Source organism: Falco cherrug, chromosome 4, assembly GCF_023634085.1.
Source record: "Falco cherrug isolate bFalChe1 chromosome 4, bFalChe1.pri, whole genome shotgun sequence".
NCBI lineage: Eukaryota > Metazoa > Chordata > Aves > Falconiformes > Falconidae > Falco > Falco cherrug.
Window position 1 is genome coordinate 31,773,624 of NC_073700.1, and position 25,929 is coordinate 31,799,552.

The window sequence follows — 25,929 nt, forward strand, 5'->3', positions numbered from 1 at the left end:
ATGCAATTGTTCTGATTGAACTCTTGACAAATTGTAACCTGCAGGTAGAACGAGGATTTTCCATTTTTGCCTAACACGTATACATTCTGTCTCTTCCAGTTTTCCTTTCCTGCAATGCATTCAGCACAGCAAGGGCTGGAAGGAAATCTGATTGTGAAACTGATAAATTGTCTTACATAGTTTCCCTATTTTGGCCATTGCCATGGTCTGGTTCTGAAAGTGCTTGGAATCCTCCTTCTCTCTTTGTTTTAACAAGCTCCTTCTTGGTTGCCCATTGCCAGCGCTATATTACCTACAGTGCACATTTTTTTTTTTTCTATCCCATATACTACATCGACTCCAAGCAGCTTTGGTGTAAAAGCAGATGAGATGATTTATTTTTATAATTCACTTTTTCTCCTGAGAAAGAGAAACCCTTGGCCCTGCCCTGGCTTCCTCTTAACACAGTCATTTGCGTCTTGGCAAATGCAGTCTATAAAATGCTACTGAATTAAAGCAGCAAAGTGTTTCATCATATTTATTTTGCAATCCCTGTGGTAGACTCTTTTCTGGTCTAAATAGCTGCAGTGTCATTGATTTGAGTGGAATTTTCTTTCTTTGTATGAGAAGGGAATTGGCTCAACCTGGACAGGTGGCCAGAAGTCATTGCAGGTGACAGACAGCAGCGGATCAGCCCCTGTGATTTCAGCTCTGATCACAGTTGTTTGCAGTTCTCCTGTACACTCATGGAAGACACTTTATGTGTTAAAACTTGTTGCAAGCCTTTGATATCTTTGACCTTTTTAAAAAAGTCTTTTAAATTTTGATATTCCCTAAGAAGACAGGTGGTATTTTTTGATTGAATAGATAGAGATTTCATGTCTAAACGCATTTCTTGGTTTCATTTTGTTGGACTAGTTAACTGTTCTCTGTATGTTCTACACTGCTCGCAATCTTTTCTTGTAATTTGTTTTTGAATGATAGTATCAAAAAACTTAACAAATAATTTAATGTGCAGAAATCCCCCTGGGAAACATTAGTAATGTCCTGCTAGTGTCTCCCTTTGGATCCAAGTGTGCATATTCAGGTACATACAGTCCCACCTGCAACTACACTTCCAAGCCAAAAATTGCCCTTGGTACCTTCCTATGGGAACAAATGGTTGACTCCCAGTGCCATGACTAACCAGACAGAGGGCCTCTGGAAGTAGGTAGGGAAGCTGTGAGAAAATTGTAAGCCTCTCAAAAGTTTTGGCTCTGGAGATAGTGAGGAGGAGCCCTCCAATACTGATGCTGAGCCCGGGACACGCTGGGTGCGGTGCATCTCTCTTGGCTGCGGTCTCATGAAACAACAGCTGAAATACCAGGTGCCCTCTTTTCTTCTTCTATCACCTGAGCAAGTCATTTGGAAACAGGGCAAGTGATACATTTCCACAAAATAAGGAAATCCCTCTAAGCAGTTCTCATTTGCAGCACAATCATAATAATCCTGGCAAAAAATCAAACTGTTTCCATATCAGTTTAGTGCCCAGCATTGCTAGCGTGGTTGGTGTCAACAGTTAAATAGCTGGTGCAGGGGCAGAAGACAGAGGCTGCTGTGTTCTTGGTGCTGCAGCTCGGACAGAAGATGAAATTATGGTAGTTCAACATTTGGTGAAGACTTTACTGATTTTCTGGCTTTCTGTTTATGCTGGAATAAAAAACCTACTTGTGCTTAAAAAAAAAATTGGTTGTTAGGAATGTGTATGCATGTGCTTCACACAAATTATTTAACAAAACCTTCAAACTGAGGAAATACAGCCCTACTTTTGCAGAGCTCTAGGAGTACATAGCTACAATCTCTGCTTGGTGGCGAGATGGTTGTAGCACTGTATTTGTAAGGGCTTTTTTTTTTTTTTTACTGTAATGGTCAGAGAGTGATTTTGAATGACTTACAGCCAGGTGCGTGGTAAAGGAAAAAACAAGAGGCCAGATTTTTGGCCTTGGCCATATTGTTTATGCCTTTAGCAAATGCCACTTAACTTACTCAGTATTTAAAGTTTGTTTTTTCTATATAGTACAGACCCAGGACACATGGCTGAAACTGAATATGGGTCATCAGATATTTATTGGGGAGATGGAAAATATGTCTGTTTATTGTAGTTTCAGGTTTTAGCTTGGGTCAGGAACAAATTTTTCAAATTTTCCAAGTATTTTGGTATATTGATCCTTCTGACATTTTTGTTTATTTCAGACACAGGATAAAGGCAGTAAGAAAAATGTCCAGACAGATTCTACACTTAGTCTGAATTAAATCAAAAGCCAGATTTCATACAGGGACCTTAGACCATTGGTACTTTAGGAACTGATAATTTCCAGAAGGGTGGGTTTCTTTGGTCTTATTCTGAATGTCCCAGTTCTTGGCTGCCAGACTTGTAGGTTGAGAAACTTTGAGGCTGCCTGCTGATCCATATCATTGGAGATCTATTTAATGAATCTCAAATTGAGCCTCTAAAAGCAGAAACAGTCTGACTCATTAATCACTGTGAGAGACCTTGGCCTAACCATATCAATTAAGAACAATAGCTCCCTAGTAGAAAAGAAACATGACGATGTATTTCCAGTGACAGTCATATTATTAATCACATGTATTTATTTATCAAAGGTATGCTTGTGTTTCACTTTGGAGATGTAAATCAACAGCACCATAACTTTGATTACCTTGTGTCTGTGTGTTCATATGTATTTCAGACTACTGTTTGATGACATGTTCTTCAAGGGTCTCTTTAAAAATCTGAGTCTTGGTCTAATAAGATTAAGTCTTTGCTGAAAAACATATATGGGGTGCTAGAACATTTACACTAACATTCTGCTACACTGCTACACAGCAGAATATTAGTATAAAACTGCTGTTGCTGCTAATAGACTTCGGGTTCATTGCACTGTCGGCTGAAAGTTTTAGTCTGCGAGTTTTAAAGAGGTTTTTTTGGATAAAACTAAAAGGTATTGTAGAAATGAAACGTGGAACATTTTGGAGACGGGTGCAGTGCTATACATAAATTATTTGGCACTGTTTGTACAGTCAATTGTTTAGTTATAAATAAAATACAGCCTTAAAACAAAGGTGAAAGAGCGAAATTGAGGGTAGTTATTTCCTCTGTATTTCTATTAAAAAAAAAAAAAAAAAAAGGTTTCCAAGTTTGTTTGAACAGTCACATTTTGGTCTGGTTATTGATATTCACAATGTTGTGCCTATTTTTGGATGGATTGCATTGAAGACTTTCTTCTCTGCCATGCAGTGTGCCCTTTTTCTCCAGTAAATCTTCTGCAGGCTGCAGGGCTGTTCTCAAAGCTCGGTGAGGTGCCCAGGCACAGCCAAGGGGAAACCACAGGGAGGCAAACGAGCCTGAATTTCCAGGTCCCAGAGCTACTGAAGAACAGCCTAACTTGCCTCATCGACATAAGGTCCCTTGGTGGTTGTTCCAGTTCGGCACCTACCATGGTGGTGGTTTCCCCCATCTCATCTGAACCTCACCCATATCTTGTAGGTGGAGGGCACCCAGGGCTGGCCCAGGACCAGCTCCACAGCCTGCACCAGACAGATGCCTTCTGCCAACAGACAAGTCCCTTGAACTGGGAAACTGCAGAACCCATTTAAGATCATTAAAAATAAGTTTAGTGGATTTAAGAATACAATCCATATGCTTTTCAGAGTAATTTATTATAGGTCTTCGCATTGGTGCTCAGAATGAGGTGAGAAAGAGGTTTCTCCTTAGAGCCTCTGAGCAGGCTTTTTATCTGTGGTGGAGGTATTTCCTGAGTGTGAGTAGGAATAGCACAGGGTGGGCTTGATGAAACAACAGGGGGAAAACAGAACATTTTATTATAGGTCATGGGCTAAGCATCCCTTGCAGGTACTGCAGAGCGGCAGGAGGTGCCTGGTTTGATATCTCCCAGTTCTCCTACCGGTGGTGCTGACACAGAGCTGTGATACTGAGCAAAAACATTCTGGCTGCTGAAGAGGAAGACATGACCAATTTGAACTTAGGAGTGAAACATTTCCTAGAACTGAGCCTGAATAAATTCTGGAACAGTTGAACAGGAAATAGGTTAATAATGGGATTTTACAATATGCATTTCCCATATAAGGCATTGAAATGTAGCATGGGTTTGTTTGCTGATCTTCTGGCTATTTTGATGAAAATGTTAGGTTTCCTCACTGTTGGCGCTCCATTACGATCGTGAGGACTTTGCTCCATTCACTGAAGCCTTTCATCTTGTCGCTGTCATCAGTGGTCCCTGGACGGACCATTCCCAGACCAGACCAAGGAAGAGACTAGTTAACAACTCCTCCTTACTGTCTTTTGTTTGTGTCGGGGAGCTATTTCCTTTAGCCCTTGAGACTGATGCATAGGAAGGGGAAGAGAGGTAGGGAGCGCCCGTCTCAGTGCAGTTCATGCTTCTGAAAATAAGTTCCCCAAAATCTGATGTGGGGAAAGGAAGCCCTGGCTCCACAGAGCCTGCTGTCTCCCTCAATAAACAAAGGACTGGATATGGGCAAGTTGCCCAAAGTGTTGGTGCAGGGTGCGTTCCCGTCCTTACTACTCTGCCTGGCCTTTTAAGGATATTTGACAGTATGCTGGAGACCACAGTAAGGTGTGTAATTCAGTGATGATTAATGAGCACAAGGCTCTTCTGTAGCATTGGTCAAATTCCCTTCTCACGAGTAACTCACTAAGATTTTCAGAGTTTTGCCTCTCGTGCACTATGAGCGCGATCTCCTGCCAGCTCTTATGCTACATTAATTTAGAGCCATCTACCTTTCCAAATGTGCTCTGTATTGTGGAACAGGTTTGGCTTGTAAATGTGAGGCCAGATGTTCAGAAGAGGAGAGCTCCCGTTTAGGCATCTAGCAATTACTGCTGTGACACATACTGATCGCAGCTGAAAATCTGAAAGCTGTTTGCTCAGACAATAAAATACTTGGGCTGCCTAGTTTGTGCAGTGCTATAAGAAGTGGCCTATATGCATATAATTCAGGAATTCTTTCAAAATAGCATGCACTGAATCATGGTCTCACTTAGTTGTAAACCACAGCTTGTGCCTAACTAGTTATTTTGATTTCTTGCCAAGCAGCAGCTCATTTTCCAGTTGCAACTAACATTTTCCTTTTCTTTTTCTGCAAAATCTGTTAATGAAGGCTAAATGAAACAATGAAGGTGGGTCTACTGACTAGATAAGAAATAGGTCTGATTTATTAGTAAATGTTTCTTTTTTTTTCCAGTGACATATTTGATGCCATGTTCCCCGTCACACACATTGCAGGAGAAACAGTCATACAACAGGGTAATTCTTCCTCTCATTTTTTCCCTTGTATATTTTCTAAGGTTGTACAATTCACATCTCTCCATTTGAGATTTCACCCTATTTGCTTAACGGGAAGAATAACCACAGTCTGAAAGCATCTAAGTGTGCAGCTATGTTGGAAGTCCATGGATGCAGGTCTTTTGCTACATGTGCAGAGGTCTCCTACAAAACCACACTGGTAGATCTCCAGGGTTTCAAAGTGCTACAGTTAAATGTAGGTAAATAGCACTTCAAATTAAGGTGTTCGTTCCTCAGCGAAAGATAGGAACTAAACCACAGCTCAGAATGCATAAGGGTGGCACAGGCTAGCTGAGAGTAATTAGAGATGGAAAATATTTTTATGGTTGTTGGGAATATTCAACACCTCATTGTGCTCTATCATAGTTCTCACACTTGGCAACTTACCTGCGTGCCTGCCACATGTTGTGGAGTACTTCATTACCCTCAGGCTATATTAAAGCCTCGTGTGTTTACACTGAATGAAGTGTTGAATCAATTGAAAGGGAGACATTAATGCAATTAAAAGTTATTAATAGGAATAAATCATAGTGATAATGTGATTTATGAAGGCAAATAGGCAAGGATGTTTCAGAAAATGAATCTTTCTGTAAGTAATCTGGTGTACAAACCTGTGTAAATATGTACAGGATTAAATACGGAGGCAGGAAATTATTGAGTAGTTTAGCAGACCTTCAGGGAACAATCACCTTTTGTATTTTGCTTCCAGGTGATGAAGGAGACAACTTCTATGTGATTGACCAAGGCGAGGTGGATGTAAGTACACTCTTACAGTATAATATTTAGTTTGAAGCTGCATCATAAAATTGTGTGCTCTGGCACACAGCTTGATCCAACAATGTGCTGTGGTTCTGTCTCCTTGAAACAGGTTTCCCAGGATTGGTTTCATTACTTTGTTTTTGTTGTGTTAAGTCATTTGTGCATAATTTTATAATTGGCATGTTTTACATCCTAGCTTATTTGTCCATTCCAAGCAGGAAAATATGGTATCAAAACTAAGCAAATGACATTATCTTCAGAACCCTAACCACACCTGGAGGTGTGCAGTCTTTGGCAGAGCAGGCCACCATGCTGGAATGCACCTGAGGGTTCAGATCAACCATTAGGAAAATATTTTCTTTAATCAGTTAGCTTAGCTTATGTGTTGTTTGTTTTTTTCCCAAATTGAGATACAGCCTCAGGCAGCAAGTTTCATCTTAGAAACCTTAATTTGCTTTTAAAATTAGGTCCAAATAAATGAACAATGCAGCATATTAATAAAGCAAGGATTATTATAAGTTTAAAGTGATCTGTTAGACCACAAAATGTTTAGAGGAGTATGCAGTGGTTTAATCAGCAAGTCTTTGGAAAGAAGCTTCTTTCTGAACCTGCTTTCCAAATCATAATCTATTCACCTCTTACCATTTTTATCCTGTATGAAATTCACACTTTTGCAGTTTTGCTACAAGTTCCTCATTTGACTGAATTTTCTACACACATCTTACGTATCCACAGTTGTCAGATAGCACAGGCTTGCTCATTAGCAATGTTGCTTTTCAGATGTCCAGATGAGTTTTGTTTGGCATATTTAAAGAAGAAAGTGATGTATTTTAAATCCAGGCAGGAGGCATACAGTTATTTTAGTGAAAGTTATTTTTTGTAGCAGTCTGTTTGTGTCAGGAGACCATCTAATTGGTATTGTTGGGAACTGAGAAACCTCACATGCTGCCGCTGCCTGTGGAAGTTGCTCCTCAGGAAATCCGTCTGACTCACTGTTCCTATCAGGCATACCTCTCACTAGCAAACATTGCCACATCCACAGGGCCAGAAAATAAAAGAGCAGTATTTATAGAACAGAGCTAAAATTTAATTTTAAAATAATTGGCTAGGGCCTGATACTGGACTTAATGAGTTCACTGGCTTTGAATCAGACCCACAAATACACGCAAAGGCACATGTTGAAGTTGTAGATTAATCCACTTTAAAAATAATTTGTCCTCAGTCAAAACCTTTAGGAAAGCTTTCTTCAGCATTTGGCTCAGGGACAGTGGGAGACTGAGTGATATCAGAAACCCTTGCAGTTAATTGCAAAAAGACAATCACAATCTTCTGTATGGACGTATTGCTCTTACAGAACAGTGACAAAATGGGGAAAATAAATGTACAGGGCCTACCCAGTTTTGTGCCTGCTTGTGAAGCCGTTGCATGAGGTGGTTTGTGCATTTTCTGTAACTGGTGGTTGCCACTAATGGCCGAGGTGGCCGTGGCTCTGCAAATGTTGAGAAGAACTTGTTTAGAGCACCAGTTGCTGTATCCTCTGTTGGATGAGATGGCATCGTGGTTCCCTTCCCAGATATGTCCTGGCATATACTCCGAAATATCTTTTACTACATCATGTTAGCTGTGTATCAGATGTTCTCAGTTTTCTTATGAAAAGTTGAAATCTTTTCATAAAACATCTCGACCACAAATGGCCCAAGAAGAGACATATGTCCAGATCTTTTTTCATTGATGGTTTCTTGAGTTCATGAAAGTCTTTTGCAGAATAATCTTGTATTTCCCAGAACAAGTCAGAGACTCCTGAGGCTTCTGAGATAGGATTTGAAAAAATGCCACAGTGAGTAAATGGCCTCAGTGCCACTGCATTGCAGTTACACGTAGGCTCTTAAACTGTCTTGATGTTCTTGAAAATTTTTATCCCAGATCCCTGATTTGGCAAGCTAAGCACCATTCCTCCTTTAAGCATGTGAGTAATTCTGTTGACTCCAGTGGGACTTACTGTTTTGCTAAACGAAGAGCGTGGTGCATGGCTTTGTTTTACGGTATTGGAGTTCAAGGCAGAAATTTTCTTCATATTCTGAGTGGTTTGCAGTCCTCCATTCAGTTATGTATGATATAGGGTATAACGTTTTTCCTGCCTTGTCTTTGAGACTTCCAACAGCAGATTTACTAGGGGATGAATGAAATAACTGGGTTTCTTTGAGTAGATTTCAATTTCACGAGCATTCTTAATTCCTACTCCCCTTGTTGCCAAAATCAGTGTATAGTTGCTAGGACAGATCAAAATGGACAGATCCACAATAATGTAATCCTGACAGACACACATATAGACAGTGTTCTGACATGACCTGTGGGACAAATACATCCTAACAAGACTTAAGAGATGTCCTTTAGACTGAGCTTATTCCAGAAACAACCAAAGCTCCTGACCCTCTTAAGTCTTGCAGAACTCTTCTGTGACCAGTTCTCATGCTGTTCCCCTTCAGCATCCCCCTTCCTTCATCCTGCTGCACCTTACCACTGCTCTCCCCATCTCCTCAGCTAGGTGCTCACTCCTTCCTAAGCTTTTCTTATGTCTTCAGCCAAAACACACACTGAAATCCTTTTCAACATAACTGTGGAAGGTGCAAGAAACATTTGCTCATCCAGGAGCAAGTTGCAACTACACCCTGACAGATGCAGACGTTACCTACATTAACTACCTTTGCTGGGAAGCTGCAGGGAGGTGAGCCCATATTCCCCCAACAGCATGAAGTCTGTACCAGGGCAGTTAGTGCAGAGTAACTTGCTCCAGCGTAAGGCAGCACCTCCCAGACCCCATGGGTATGGGGTATATAGTGTATATATATATATATAGTACTCCCCAGGAAAGAGTTGTTCCACTTTCTGGGCAGCAGTGCTAAAATCCTTATTGTCTGAAGAAAAATCCAGACCGCTAGTAAGCGAGCTGCAGTTCATTTAAGCCTTGCCAGAGACTTTTTTGGCATGCTTCCACCCTTCTCCAAGAAAAAAAGCGACTTGGAGTGCAGACAATTGACCCCGAGACTTAAAGCCTCAAGCCATTTTCTGCCTAGTTCAGCTGGTGTTGGCATAGGCACGGAGACTTTTAACCCCTGGCCAGGCTATGTGCCTTCATCATTTCCATGATCTGCACAGAAGTGGCAGGTATACCGGGACTGGTGGATTCAAGGAGCAACTTACTCTTAAGCACCTGGATTTTCTATACACGTGCAAAGATACACATAAAGGAGGTTGCAATTGCCGTCATAAAATTCCCATCCCTTGGAAGAAAATCATGGCAAAACTGAAAAGAATAATAATCTATTAACAAAGCAACCAAAACCAAACAGAAACGGCTAACAAAGCCAGAATAATGAAATTGGTGTGTGGTGTTTTAAGTTTAAAAAGCTGCAATATTTAAAGTAATTTTCTGTTTGAGTTTTGGCATAGGCACCCCAAAGAGTAAGTGAGAGCATTCTAATATTTTCCCTTAAAAATTATCTGAGTCAAATTAGAAGTACAATAAAATATCTTAAAATATAATAACACTTTATCCTCAGCTCTTACACTTTCTTCGGTTATAAACAAGCTTCATTAGCACAGAATAAAGTATTCTTTTATACATGAATGTACATTTCCTTCTTGGCATCAATATGGACAGCCAAAGAAGACTCGATACCCTGTTGTTGGCAAACATACTCAGCATGGACAGTGGGCCAACGGAAAAGGGCGCAGACTTTCACAGGTAAAAGAAAGGTTTTTAGAAATCAAGAAGAGGTAGGTCTTGGAGAACCTGAGGGTTTCTTCTCATATACTGCATACTACAAACCGGGTGTACTTGGACCAAAGCTGGCATTGGATGGGAAAGGACATTAGAGCATTATCAGTTGCAGTCTGCCTCCTTAGCACTTCAGGGTTGAGGAGAACTGTTAACCCGTGACCCGTCCCCGCAGATGGGTAACGTTTATACTAGGCAGATGATGGTATGAGGTTTGAAGTCTTAGAGGTCAGTTGTCTACCGGAAGCTTTTCTGCTCAGGCAATATGAACGTACGCCAAAAAGTAGCTGGCAGAGCTTAAATTATAGTTTCCAGTAAAGATGTTGAAAGTACCTGCTAAAGTATGTGTCTTGCAGAAATCTCTAATCCGTATTTCTAAATATAAAAGTGATTTCCTGTTTATTATTTTAATCTTATAACCTCACATTTTTGTACTTTAAAAAGCACCATCAACTACTTTTAAAACAGATGTATTTTTTTTAGACTCAACAACTTCCTATTCTATTTAATGTCACAGCAACTTTCTCTACAGTCATTCTCAGGTTTTCCTCTTGTAAAACAACAGCAGCCAAACTGTAGTACGGTGAAAATCAAAATGAAAACTTTTCAGTATTTTTTCTTAAATAGATTCTGTATTTACCATATAAATCTATATGTGGAGCTATACATTAATACTGTGGACAATAGATAAGATAATCTTTTGATTGCATGTCAAATCTTCTTGACACCCTTATTCATATATATACAAACTGTCTAATTTGTGTATACAAAGATGAAAATTACATGGTGGTTTATGTGAGAATACTGTTGGATTTTAAAACCAGTTATATTTTATGGTTACATTCCATTGATTGCTTTTTGCTTTAATTCTTCCATCATTAATGATCTTTCTAATTTCAGAAGGATGCTTTTTGAAATTTGAAACAGAACATTTTAAAGTTTGGAGGTTTTCAGCTTGAATTTTTAAGGATTCTCAAGGCAGTCTCCAAGTTCATACATTTATATTTAAGAAAAGCAAATTCATACTATAAATAAAGCACTGGCTTTATTTGAGAAAACTACCCACATATAAATATGCTTCATGTCTAAGGCTTGCTTATTTTTCCAAGAATAAATAAACCTCATCTTCATTTTTGGATAACAAATATTAAGGCTTGATGAGACACAAAGCACAAATTATTACAAACAGATCCGAGGGAGGAGATTTAAGATCTAGAAGTTGCAATGCCTGGAACAAATTAGATTGTCCACATAGATCACAAAGTGACAGCAAAAAAAAAAAAAAAAAAAAAAAAGCTAAAAGTTAACTTGAAATCAACAATACAAAATCAAAGTAAAGGTAAATTCACTCTAATGAAGCTGAGAGATAGATGTTCATATACTGCCTTCAGAGTAAAGTGGCTATATTACTGGTCGTGTTAAGGTTACTTTCTGCTTCTTTAGACAACACGAAGATGGGTGAGGCCAAGATGCATTCCTGTTGCATTGAGCGTTGTGTGACTCATTGCATTTTCTCTCGCAGTTAGCGCCTATGTATATCACATTCCATGAAGAAAGGAACTGCTGATCTTCACAGGAGATTTTTCCCATTTGCCTCCTAAAAAAACCAATGAAATGAACCAAGTTGTGTGATTTTCAAGCCTGCAAAAACTGCAGTGCTCATACTACATGGTGGAAAACAATAGATTAGTATTTTTGATCTGTGGAAGGTAGGTGGTCCTGATGGCTTGGTCATATTTAGGCATCTGCAGTTCTGCTTTGCTCTTCAGCTGCACAAAAGATGGAGGTTCCTGCTCTTAGGGGTCTGTGACTGGCAGGTTAAGTAACAATTAGGAATAATTCATTTATGTACTCGCCACTTTAGTGAGAGTTCACAAATGCCTAAAACTGCCTGAGCCAAAACCTCAGCCCAGCATTTTTTAGGATAAAGAAGATCATCTGAGCTGCTGCCATATAACATTGGTTTTCCTAAGCTGTTCTGAGCCTAAAATAGCTTTGCTTCCCACACCTTACAAACAGAGCTACTTTCCTTTCTACTTTTTTAAAAAATCTATTTTAAAGGGATTCGCAGTGGACCTGATCTCTCTGTTAAAGGGCAGAATGGCTTTGTAATGTGCCATCAATGCACTTTAACTTCATCATGAAGACAAAATATTTTTGTTGACTTAGGCCTTTGCTGAAAATGAAGTGCTATGGTTTTCCTCCTAGAATACAACAGTTATTCTCAAACTGTTTTCTCTTTTGGAGATTGATATTGGAAATGGCATTTTTATTGGGGGATTGACTGTTGGGCCCAAAGACTGTTAGATCTCAGTGATTTGGTTTCACCTCAGAGTACTTTAAACCTGACACCCTTAGGGTGGAGGAGTAGCCATTTGCATAAATTGTTTGCAGGCGAGATGTCAAACACATTTTGGGGAGCTTTGTCAAGTAAGACAGCAAAATTAAAGAAGTCTTAGAGCGGTTCAGTAGTAGCCTCTCTTTATAACAACTGTGCAACAGTAACTGTCCATCCTTCACTTGCTCTACCTTGAGTTTTACCAAGGCAATTCCCCTCTCTGGGCTGCATGGTATCATGCATACTGCTTTAATAAGAAATCTCACCATATTTCTTAAAAAAATACATGTTGGAATGGATTTGTTTCTGACTTTTAATTCACACCCCTCTGCAATAACAAAACCTGCACTTTTCAACAAAAGAGGGTATGGAAACGTGTGGTTTTGGTGTGCTGAAAAAGTCAAGGATGCAATGTCAGTTGACATTCAGGATGTGATCCAAAACTCATTGGAATTATCAGTCTCTTCCCTGAGACTTTACTGAGGACATGAATTATTGACCTGTAGTAAACCCTGGGTCCGTCTGGTGAAATCCCCACAGAAATGGAGTAGTGCTACATTTAAGTATGCATCTGGAAAATTTTGCAATGGATTAATTGAGTTTAATAATTTTTGTACATTCCAATTACATGTCTTTCAGAACCCTAATCTTATTCATCCATTTCTCCTGCTTGTCTTACAAAAAAAGATCCAGGAGCCACAGTATTACTTGCTTGTTCCACCAGGGAAGTGCTTGGGTTTGTCTGGCTTTTCTAAAACTTCTTTTTGTGCTTTTATTTTTTTCATCATGAGGAGAATCAGAAGTAGATTCAGTGTCCTGTGAGATTTTCTTTCTGCGGTGAGTGTAAGAGTTTGAAAGGAAATGCTGCTGTTATTCTCTTGTGTGATATTCTCCTACGTGACATTCATTCTGTTGTGGCAAAGAAATGAAGCTATAGTTTTTGCCGCTTGAGCTCTTTCTCGGCAGTCTGCTACCACCTGCCTGTTTGGAATTATTTTTATCCTGTATTTCAGCCCCTCAATCCTCAGATGCTCCAGGAACACCAAGAGCCACAATGTTGCCTGGAGTTCAGCAGTGATGCTAATACTGCTCCTTTTCAGCTGATACCTAAGTGGTCTCTTGATCAGCTGAACTGCTCCATGGCCTCATTTGTCTTCTACTGCACCAGCATTTCACTGGCCTCAGTATGAGCTGGATCAGATCTTAACTGAATATTGGGAAGATAAATTGAGATTGATGCCACCTGTAGTTTGTAATACGTCTTTTCATCATAAAATGAAGATAGAAGTAAAATTAATGCTGAGAGTTTGTTGAATTTTGACTCCAGTTCATTTATTTTTATCACTGTCTTTTCTCATGCCCAGCTTGAACACAGCTGTAAATTCATATATTTTTTAAAAACTGCTAGTCTGTTACGCAGTAATTGGTAATAGGTTATGGCCTTTTCCTTTTCCATAATTTTCTATTTGAGATGAGAATACCTGCATATTTTCTTCATATTATTTTTCATCACAGAGCTTCCAAGCAAATCAAATTAATTCTGGTTGATTTCTGCTGTTACTGGTCTGTAACACACTGGGATATATTCTGCACTGGGTAAATGCACACAGCCTTTCCTATGGAAGGGAAGGGGTTTGTTGTGTAGGTTTACAGCAGCGAGCCTCCTAGCATGCTGGGGGAATACACAGTCCATACCAGTCTTTGAATACACGGGTGTGTCTCATGAGCTGTATTGTCCACGAACAGAGAGGAAAATACAGCCCACAGAGCACCTGCATGAGCTCCCCTTTCTCCAGTGAAGGTTTTACATAGCACTCAAGTGTAGGAATCCTTCTCAAATTAGACGTCATCCAGGAAAAATACTGTGACAGCAGTATCGATCCATACCGTGTTTCGAGAAGATATGTTACCTAAATAGTCTATGAGTCAAATACTGTTTCGTAAGTCCTATAGATCTCATGTTAAAGACAAAGGGTAATTCTGCATGTAGCTTCTGAAGTCCAAAGCACTTAGTAGTCTTCACTAAGGGAGAAAGGGGTCTCAGTAGTTATATTTAAATGGGTTTTGGATGCGCTAGGCTTAGGGAAGAAGAAAATACTCCTTTTCAAAAGCTGCTTCCCTGTTTTGACTGTTTTTCATTTCATGGCCATGGTGCTTTTCAGCAAACCTCATTACACATATCAACAAATCTCCTTCCTTTCAAGTTTGACAGTCTTAATAAAAAGCCAAAGTTGTGACAGTTCTGCTTGTTGGCTGTCTGAGCCTTGAACACAAGAGGGAAAACATGATGCCAGTTAACCATGGGAGCTGAAAACTCAGAGAGTAAATACAGTCATTGTATTGAAGCAAGATGACTTGAAATTCTGTCTGCAAAGCAGGTTGTTGCCCTCTTCGGGGACCAACTGCAGAAACTGTTATACTCTTGTTTTCCTTGTGTGTCCCCAGTGTTGATGATCAGAAAGGAAATTGCTAATAGCTTTTTAGGTAACTGGCAGTAGGAGGAAAACTGCAACTAAGTCCCCAAACTGGTTTTGCTTCTTGTTTTGTCTTGTGCTGTGGTAGGTTTATGTCAATGGGGAGTGGGTCACCAGCATCGGAGAAGGAGGCAGCTTCGGAGAACTGGCATTGATCTATGGAACACCCCGGGCCGCCACCGTCAAAGCCAAGACAGATCTCAAGCTCTGGGGCATCGACAGAGACAGCTACAGACGCATTTTAATGGTAAGTTTATGGAGAAGGGCTTGTTGATGGAGTTGATATTTTTTACTTGCTTTCGTACTGCCAGCGCTTCTGTTCAGAGTACACTGATGATAGAAGGCTGTGCAGGCTGTGTTTCTACATCAAAGAGAGAAGACATGACAATAACATTGAGTAACTAAATTAACTGAACTGCACGAAAAGGGGACAAGACGCTGAGTCAGAAATGCAACTGAGTAATGTTATGCATACCTATTAGACATGAATGAAAACCTCAGGAGGCCTCTGTTACCCACCGAAGCCACGCAAATCCTTCCCTTATCGTGAACCTCAGAATGTCTTTCAGCACTGCCCCTTGCGTGTGAAGGCTTTGTCTGGACTTGTATTATACACTTCAAGGTAGGAAATACAAAGTAAATCCAACTCTACTAAAAAAAAAACCAAACAAACTTGGTTGGACTGTGCCCTCCGTCTTTGTTAGCCAGCACACAGCCACACGTATCACAGGATGGTAGCTGCAGTGTCCCTGCTTTACGCTGCATTACGCTGCTCCTTCCAAACTCCCGCATCTCTGCAGGAAAGCTTAACAGACCTTCTGGGCACCTGGGATGTGTGCTAGCTTGTGGATTCGCTGTTGGTTTTTGAGTGGTGAGTTTATAATGGAAACTTTGACAGATAATTAACTTTAGCAATGTCATAACATTTTTTTTAGTTTGTTTCCGATGTCCATGTGCATATCTTGCTTCTCTATTAAATATCCCTTTCTTTTTGATAATTAGCAGACATCTTTCTATTTAAAGCTTCTTTCCTAATAGGACTTGTCTCTAAAAGCTGCATTGTTTCATTCTGATCTGAAGGAAATTACACTATGCTCTCAGAATAATAAAGGAGTGTGCATTTTGAGATCATCTCTATTTCCAGTAGATGTCATGGATAACAGAAAAATTACCAAAAGAATTGAGTAGATTTTAAACTTAAATGATTTGTTCTTAAGCAGCTGAGCATTAAGGGTGATCTTTATTTATAGTGTGGTGACTGTTGGATGTCTGTATGAAGCCTTGCTGTTTTTCAGTCTGTATTTCATGGGCTGAGTTCTGTATCACATAAACGAACATCACACTGACGTCTAGGAGAGTATATCTGATGGAAATTTACTCTATCCCAAAATATTCAGCCTGATCACTCCAAGACAAAATAGAGGGATAATGATGAGAAGCATACTGTCTTCTCTCTTGTGGATAAGCAGGATGAATAGTTGTGAATGCTTCCCAGTGTGGGGAAGCAGAAAGTAGTAACTGAGACCTTACTGCAAGGTGCTTCTAAAACACAAACCAGAAGAATTTCCTAACATGTAGGAGGCACATTCAACTTATTTGTCTCTTGTCCTACATGGATGCAATGAAGGGATGTCTGGGATAACTGGTGCGATGAAACTGCATGCCGCAAGGAAGAATCCAACGTATAAAAGAGAAGGAATGTAGGAGGGAAATAAATGTCAAGACAAGCCACATATTCCTTGGCTTGTTAAGCATAGCTTTTTACAGCTGCCTGTAACCTTGCTACTAAAGAATTGAAGGACAGATTCACAGGCCTTGTAGCCTAGAGGTAATTTCAGTTTTAGCTTGATGAAAATAGTGGTACCTAACATCATCCAACCCTGTGAGCTTTCCAGTTTGGTCATATGTCCATTACCATCTGATAGCAGTCTTCAGAAGATGAATATTTGATACAGAGACAGGATTTTACTAAAAGGGTTTAACTCTATCCCAGCCAAACCCAGCACAAGTCCCAAGTGGAAAAGACACCGTTTTTAATGCTAGCTTTAGCCATACATGCAACTTGGAATATTACAGTTATACTACTGTTTGATTCTAGTGTACTGCTAGGTGGTTTTCAAATTAAATTACATATTATCTGAACCAGTGACCACTCTACCTTACCTAGCAAGCTCAGTTTCTGCTAGTTGATGAGACCTTTAACTTAACATGGGGGTGTTTTCTCTCCCTCTCTCTCTTGTGTTTTTTAATTGTTGGGGCCGTTAAAAATCCTTGGTCTGTTACATTACATTAGATACCGAGACAGTATAATTGTAATATTCCCAATAGTCAGATAGGAAATACTTCAGGTAGCATAGTGAATTAATTGCTGCAGGTATAGAAAATGACCAATTTCAAGTGCTGTCCACAGTGAATGCAATTTACCCATCCAGACTACGTGAATTCTGTCATCTTTTCATTTATTTGTAGGTGCAGCATGGATAATTGCTGTAGGTGAAATGAGACATCTGTCTTTGTACATTCGTGTGAGGGCAGGTTATAGTGTCTCTGCACATTTCCTCAAGCCTAAGAATTAATTACATCATGTTTCAATGGCTGCATTTCATACTTGAAGCTAAGTCCACCATTATGTGGCTGGTTTTTCTGTACTCAGTTTCAAGATGTAGTAGTAGCTGACTTTAAATTCCAGAAACATGGGTTTCAGCCACTTAGCCCCTAACCTTATGTTTCTCGAAAGTTGCTGGATATTTGGATGTAGAAATGCTTCTGCCTTTAAATAAGGGGAAATAATATTTAAGATATCTTTTGTAATATATCATTTAAGAGGGTTTTAAAACTTGAGAGTGAGCAGGTTTTTTTTTTTTCTGTTTGCAAATACTTTTGTCCAAGAGATCAATGACCTTTTTCTCCCAAAGATACATTTTTTTTCTGTAGTCAGATAAAGCCTCTCCATAACCCAAGATAGTTTTTTCTTTCATCTGCATTCCTTCCCGGCCATGACCAGCCACATGTTTTCTTAGTCTAGTGTTGAAATTTTATTCAGGTTGTAAATATTTATTTCCAAGTTATGCCTTCAGATCCACACTTGCCCAAAAGATTTTATCCTGTCATGAGACACTTGCCTTTACCTCATTTCTCCTTGCAGGCTCTATTTTTGTTCTTTGCTTTGCATTTAGTAATTTCTAGTTTTTATTTCTGCTTAATGCTATTTTCTGCACTTACGTGTCTCATTGATCCTGACTGGTTTATGGCATGAATAAAATGCATCTCAGGAGGTTTGGGAGTTTGGGGTTTCCTTTTTTTGGATGGACAAAGCCTGATGCAAAAATTTCCTGCTGGCTTTTAGTTACACTTGTCATCCATTTATTATTTATCCTGTCTCAAAGGAAGTTTGTTAAAACAGATATATTTCTTTATCTTTCATTGTCTCAGCTTAGGTACCCTGATGACTTGAAGGTCACATTCAAGTTTGTTTTAGCAGCTGTGGTGATTGTAAATGTTGGGATAATTCTTGCTTTTCAGGATTTGCAGTGAAATTGCTTGGCTTTCACTGCAGTTCTTGACAACGTATTATACCATGAAATTCATTGTGCTAAATGGATTACAAAAAACCACTTCAACATGTTCCCCCCTCAGTACACTCACGAATTATCTGTCCATCTGTGTGTTCCATTTATTTCCTAAAATTATCTGTGCTGAGTTGCATACTTTTCACTCTATTGCAGAATTTTTTATGTGTATGTTCTCTGTGTGTGCACACACACTCACACATTTGTGTATATATTCTATATTTATTTGCTTACATTCTTCTGGGAGGGATGCAAAGGGTTTTTTGTCATAGGATTCTCATGTAATTCAGTTGCTGAAATGTTGCTGCTCTTTTCTTATCATTTGGGATTCAAGAGCATCACAGAGCGGGGAACATCCCAGGGCAGCACAATATTTGTATTCTAAATATACCAAATACCACAAATACCAGAGAAGCAAACGTCTGTATCCCAACATCAGATTGATCCCCCAGACGATTCAGTTCCCAGACTAAGGAAATCTGAAGTATTAATTGCTTGTAATTTCTGCTTTAAGAAGGCTTGATTCAGGATAATTTAACTATCCTCTAGTTCCCATGGTCCAAGATACCTGGTTCTGAGAGCGAAGTTGCATGGGATACAATACTTTTTGCCTATTTGGCAAACTGCTTGCAGAAAGGGACTTGTAATATTGGGATGTAAGTCATGACAAATCAAGGTTAGTCAGCTCCTAATGTTATGCCTCACTTTATTTATGCTATTTTGGCTTTGTTTTGTCACCTTTTCACAGCTTTGAACCTAAGAACAAGTTCTTCAACTAGTGCCTTTTTCTACTTATATAAAATAGTAAGAAGACTTTGTGTTGCCATAAAATGTGGGCTGTGTGGTAGCCAAAACATAAAGCAAATCTGAAGCCTGCAATCCATCCAACATCTGTGCAATATAGCACTGGGATCTTGTGGGCTATTTTGTTTTCATGGCCAGTGTGCACAGTGACTCTTTCTTTCATGCTCCTGTAAGAATGAACACCCAAATCATCATTCAGTATCAGGTTTATGGAGGGATTAAACAGGGCTGAAGCAGTCCAGAAGGCCATTCCGGCACCTCCTGCCAGGATAACTCTTTTTATTTGAAACTTGAGCCATGCTTTGACTTTGAGTAGCCATTTGTTAGGCGTCATACTGAAGATGAGGATTTCTAGGAAGAACCCAATCAACTCCACCTGAAAAAATGAAGCAAGAAAGAAGACATGAAGCGTGCTGGAGAGGCAAATCAAAGAGGTGGGCAGAGGGGAAGACAGAGACCAGACTGGAAGAATGGGAAGAAAAAATGGAAGAAAACAGGGGGAATGAAGAATGGGCAATTGGAAAAGAGATCCAACAGCCCTATTCAACAAGACCTGTTATAATCTCTGGGACTTTTTTCCTAGCCTGTGTATTGTTCAAGCTAATCTTAAGGCTTGCTGCAATTTGTAGTGGTCCTAAAACTGGCTTTGAGCTCTTTTCTGAGTGGATTGGCAAATGCAAATGGTCTCGTTTGTCCTTGGGACTGTTTCAGGGAGGAGCACTGCAGCTTAGAATATTAACGAGTCTTCGTAGTTAGCGGGAACCATTTTTTCAGAAGATGAGCTTGTGCATGACAGCTCAGAACTGGGGAGAAACTGAACAAAGGAAAGGGGAGAGAAGGAGAAGGAGTGACTATTGAAATAAGATATTAATAGGTTAGAAAAAGCAGAATTAATAAAGACTTTTTAAAACATGTCATCAAGAACCCTGGCAGTGCAGAATTATTCATGTACATTTACTATTGTTTTTATCTGGCTCAAGCAGTAAGATTTCTACTGCTTCCCTTGGGAGACTTTTCTGCAAGAGAATAATTCCTACGTTGGGAAAACTCTTTTGATATTGATCTTAAATTAGATTTTCTTCATTTTGCCCTATTACTTTGAGTTATGTCAAGTTATGCTGTACTTAATTGCCCTCTCTTTCTGTCATATATCTGTAGATAATTATTACTGTCTACTTAAAACCCTTGCAACAATGCGTGCTAGCTCTGAGGATGACATACCAGTGATCCCAGTGTTGAGCTAACATATACAGGCTGAATTTGTTTTGCTCCTTTCTTATCATCTCTCCCCAACTGTTTTAGCATTTCTTCAGGCTCTGTGTGGTTTGGGAGCACTGTTTTGGAGGAGAGAGTACCAAACCAGAGTGTAGCACGCCAGGTGCTGTCACATCTGAGCCATGGAGATGTAGCCTCTAAACTTCATTCCTGGATAATGTCTTTGAGTATACAGACCAGAATAGCCTTGGCTGTATTCTTGTTGCAGTCTGATGTTGCATACCTGGTCTCACCTACTGTCTGTAAATCTCTTTCAGCTTTACAACTTTCCAGTTTTCTTCTGTTCATCAAACATCTGTGCTTTAGATATCTTTTTCTTTGCATTTCTTAGCTGTGTTTTCCAAATGGAAGCTCATTCTATTATTTTCTACTCCCATTTCTGATGTCTCCAGGTCCGTCCTTGTTATTTTCCTGCTCTGGCAAGCTTTCACAGTATCTCCTAGTCTGCAGATATCGTTACTGTCTTATTTGTTGCTCCTTTTAGAAGATCCATGAAAATATTGCATAAGAATTAGCACATGTCCCAGGGAATGTGCCGACTGACAGTTCTGCAGAAATGACTTGAAGGGTAGGAGCAGTAGTTATGATGGTGATACGGTGATATGTACATTTATACAAGTATAAAAGGGACATTGGGAGTCAGGCGTGACATGCCTGTGGGAGGGGATTAGAAGGGAATATTAGGCTGATCAAGGAAGGTGGGAAGCAGGCACGTTCTCTCTCTTTCACAGGGAGAAAAAGATAAATAATACTGATGGGAATACGCACATGCTTTGGTTGGTTGTAAGATTTCTGCTGTTGGTTTGTTTTTAGCTTATGTTCGCTCAAAATCTCTTCCCCTTGCTCTGCTTGTGAAATCTTGAGCAGGAAAAGACACTCAAGTGAAAACAATGTGTGTGAGGGTGAGCCAAGCTTTTCCTTTCTGGAAGAGAAATTGGGATCTGGTTGTGCCAATTGGGATCCAGCTTCATGTGCTCTGAAAACGCAGAGAAAGCTTCTGTGCCAGCCTGGGCACCCTTAGGTGAAGCTCTGCTGTCAGGTGGCTCATGCACCCTGGAGGCTGTTGTTCTCTCCCCTGGGAGAGATGGAGGGTTGGATGGAGCCATCCGGCAGGGTGAGTGATGGGCCATCAGTTGGGTCACCTTGAGTTTCAGTGCGTGGGCTGGGAAATGGGACTTACAAGTCTCAACCACTGGTTCTTCGCTGGGCTCTTGTTCTCCCTTACCTTTGTGGTATCGTTCTGAGACATGGGATATTTAAGACAGTGTAGCTGTGCATTAAGTGGAGTCCCACTGAGGTTCTAGAAACAGCTACAATACAAAAAATGATAACAGCACATTTAATTAATTCTTTCCACTTCAGTTTTGCTTTTGCACTTGTCTTCACCATGGGTTCCGTGCTGCTGCCCTGGCTTAGTTTAGCCAAGACATAACCCACCTGTTTTCCTGTAGGAAGTGATGGGTTTTTGCTCTCTGGGCCAGGTGGGATGCCTGCAATTCTTACCTTCCTGGGTCTTGTCTGCATCTCTAAATACTTGAAGCTGTGGTCAGGCGTCACTTATGGCTACTGATTACTGCTTCTTAAAATTCATCTGTGTCCGCAAGTCATTTAAAAAGCATTTTCCACATCTGGCCCTGGGTGCCCCAGCCCATCAGACTAAACCACCAATCTGGTTTTCCACAGCTGTCAATTTTGCTAGTCTCGTTTCCACTCGATTGCAGGGAGGAAAGCAACAACTGCGCAGTGTCCAGTTTTCCATTCTTTGTCTCGCAGCAAGCTGTCAGGATCTGGCATGGTTTGCAGAGCCTCCTCCGTTTGAAGTTTTTTTATTTTTTTCTTTCTGGCACTTCAAATGCTCTCGGGGGCCCCCGAGGTTGAGAACCAGGTTTGTCAGACAGAGAGGTCAGACAAGGGTTACCGATGCTATCGCTCAGAGGCAAACTGTCATCACCAGACTCGGAAATTATGAACAGGGTGTGGAGGGGGAGACCTCGGTAGCTGGTGCTGCTGCTGATCCAGAGATACCTGGGAAGAGTGGCAGCTCCTGCTGAAGCTGCGGCTGGTTTGGAGCAGGGATGGCCCAGGAGAGAGGCACAAATGGGACCTGTCCCCAGAGGAGAGCACCCGGCACCTTCTGCAGGCGCCACAGCCAGAAGCTGGAGCCAAAGCCTGTTGATGCTGGTGGAAAGACTCATATTGCTTTGGTGGTCGTTGAATCAAGCCTCATCTATACAGCACATGTAGGAAGAGGGACAATGTTTATTTCTCAGTTATGTCATTGCACTTGAGTACATTAGCCTTTCCCCTTTGCATGGGTAGAGCATTTCTGAACGCTTTCACATGGAGGGTGAGATGTTTCTTCTTTTCCTTTCTCTGTTCTCACTTTCTGCCTCTGCTTCCAGCACTTACAGTGCTCCCTTGGAGGAGGAATAGAGGAGTAGCTTTTTCTATGGCAGACACTGACATTTGCTTCTGTCTTCTCTGCCCAGCCTATAAATAAAAGCCATCTTTATTTCTCCTTTCTTCAGAAGATGAGTATGTCATCTCTGTGCTATACTCCTGCTTTGTAGAGCTGACTGGCAGGCACCAGGCAGCCTTCAGCATCCACAGGGAATCTACCCAGGCAGAAACAATGCAGGCTGGCACATAACAGTGTGGAGTAAACTGCAGGGTACCAAGGAAGACCCTGGAGTTCCTCTTTGGTACCTGGGAAGCTTTTCTTTTCAAGTCATTTGTGTCGCTGCAGAAGGAGTTAAGGATAAATTAATTATTTTTGGTAAGACTGCATTGTATTTATTTATACCTGAACGTCCTTCAATAATGGATGCTGGAATGGCTACTTAGGATTTCTATGTTTGTCAAACACTATATTAGCAGAAGGTGTATCTGTAACTTATCACACGATAAAATCTTAGTAGAGTGGGAATGACTGTGCTGGTGGCTGTGTATACATTGATGGATTGTCTGCTCCAAAATGCTTAAATCTTGTTAAAATAATAATATGAATAGGTTGCTCAGCAGTAATGATACATACAACAGTACACAGAATATAGACTAAGCTTAAAGATAAACGCTTTTGGCATTGAAGAGACTTTAACCTAAAAGGATGGGACCCGTGAGGGGGACATTTAAAGTTTTATCCGACTTTGTAATCGTAAATTCCCTTCTAGTGGGGCCTCATTGGTAACAAGATATATACTGAATTAACTAAACAGTTAATTGATGAAGCTCTCTGGCTTTAAAATATGTGCCTGTAAATAATGGATACAATTCATCCATGGTGTCCAGTAACACCAGTGAAGTCAGTGGAATTACACCAGGATTGAATTTGATTCCTTCTTTGCCTATCAGCAGTACAGCTCGCCCATTTTATGGGGAAACATTTGCCTTAGGCTGTTTATACTGGCTATGCTTAAGATTTGGAAGGGCAGGGGAAAAAACCAGAGCAGCTGTAGGGAGAAATCACAAAAATACCTTGTGTAATGCTCTACCTCCTTTTTCTCTCTTCTTTAATAATAGGGCAGCACGCTGAGAAAGCGGAAGATGTATGAAGAATTCCTGAGCAAGGTCTCCATTTTGGGTCAGTTGCCCTTTGGACTTGCCTGTTAGTTCCTCTGTTACACATGTTGGCAGAATGAATTTTGGTCTTTGATGGCACAATGAAAGCAATGGTGGTCAAACAGAAGGTCTCACGGTTGTGTCCCTTCCAAAGGAATGAAAGCATAAAAGGCCCTTTTTAGGACTTGTTTTTCTCCTTCTTTAATATGCACAGAACATGTGTTTGAAGGAGAAATCTTTCCTTAAATACGGGAGCAGGCATGCACCAGTAACCTTTCGGTAGCTGCTATTGCAGTACGGATTATATGGATAGAGGAGAAAGCAGTGCACAGATATGAATTTGTGATAAAGTCTAGTTACATCCTCCAGGTGATAGGTGAGAAGCTTTTTTCTGGAAGAATACTGTATTTATGTGCATAAACAAACTAACCTTAGAAATCAAAATGGGCTGATTTTTTTTCTTCTTCTGTATTTTATAGCCCATGTCTCACATTCTTAAAACATCTGTTTAGCTTCTTGTCCTTGGATTTTGTTTCCCTTTGATTAATGTGATAGCCACGAAATTTGGACATGTTCTTGATGGCCTTCAGTAGGAAAAACAACAAACCCATAATGCCTGACCAATCAATCACCATTAGGAGAACAAAAGCTTCTAATGAGGAGGACAGTGTTAGACAGTACAATGAAATGTTGATTCTGTAGGAGAAACATCATGTTTCTGCTGGGGCTATTTTGAAAAAAACAGTTCAGGTTTAATTTGCTAGATAATTAAAGTATTTATATTTCTACATAAGCAATTTCCGTTTCTTGTTTATGGTATTCAACTACCATTTGAGCCTGAAATATGAGAGTGTCTTAGTGAAAATACACTTGAACTTCTGAGGGGTGCTACCCATGAAATTTTCAATTATATTTGTATGCTTAAAGTAAGGCCAAGTGTGTTGCTCACTTACTAATGAAGTTTTGTCATTTAAATGCCTTCTTTTATGCTTAATTTAAATCTTCCTAAATTAAGAGCACAAATTATACCAAATTACAATGAGTATTTAAAGAAAAAAGGATCTCTGCACCTGCACTAATGAGGGGCAATTACAACAATGAGACATCTCAAAACAATTCCAGAGTAGAAAGGTTATTCAAAGATGTGCTTCCTTAAACATGCAGTTTGCAATGTAATTATATCCTAGTTTTTAGTACGGCTTTTGAATTTCAGTAAAAAAAAAAAGAGGAAGGATTTAAAGATTTGAACCTTTTTTAAGCACGGAAAAGCAGTGGACAAAGTAACGCATCATTTCAGGAACAGAGGATTTAGGTGAAATGTGTAAGGATCTGTTTCACATGTCTAAAAAGTAGATGGCACCTGAGAAACAGAGAGAGATATCTCAGAAGTCACAACACAGCACTGAGGAGTCAACTTCACTTCAGGCCTTAATGTGGCCAGAACGTGGTGATTTCTTGGTGGAAAAACTTCTACCTGCTTCTTATATTTATTTTTTTTTTCAAGGCCCTTCCAGTGTCTGTAACTAGCCATATAATTGTAAGGGCCAAATTTAAAAAAAAAAAAAAAATCTAAGAATTTTTTAGATTATCAGTAGCTGCTTATAGTGTATCGAACAAGATACAATAAAGCCGTTTTAAATCTTTCTTCTGGAGTTTAAGTAAATGTAAAGCCATGAATTGTTATGTACAATTTAGAAATTGCAAAAAAATTGCATATGGTCTATTTTATTTGATACTTGACTTTAACTCTGCAACTAAAACTTTAGGAGTTTTATTGTGTACAATATTCTATATACTGCTCTGTTTGCAAGAATCATTAACCAAATGTGGTGATGCAGTTCCCTTAGACAAAAGAGAGATGCTTTGTGACTAGAGACAGAATTAGCTTTGAATTTTTCATAAAGCTGCTGAAGAAGTTGTTTCAAGAGACTCTTTTCATTGTTAATTACTGAGTTGTTTTTTTCTAAAAAAAGATAAAACCTGCTCTAGTCTGTATGAAAGAGTTTTAAGCTTTTTTTTAGTCAAATGGAGC

General features: G+C 39.9%; 1 protein-coding gene across 4 annotated transcripts in view; it reads left to right on the forward strand.

The window, feature by feature from the left end:
• Window positions 1-25,929, forward strand: part of PRKAR1B (protein kinase cAMP-dependent type I regulatory subunit beta) — a 100,823-nt gene that overhangs the window by 53,055 nt on the left and 21,839 nt on the right. For all 4 annotated transcript variants that reach the window (XM_027803937.2, XM_055708726.1, XM_055708727.1 and 1 more), the window contains exons 5-8: window positions 5,242-5,303; window positions 6,052-6,098; window positions 14,780-14,938; window positions 23,859-23,919. In XM_027803937.2, the coding sequence (XP_027659738.1) occupies window positions 5,242-5,303; window positions 6,052-6,098; window positions 14,780-14,938; window positions 23,859-23,919 (329 nt within the window). The remainder of the gene's footprint in view (window positions 1-5,241; window positions 5,304-6,051; window positions 6,099-14,779; window positions 14,939-23,858; window positions 23,920-25,929) is intronic.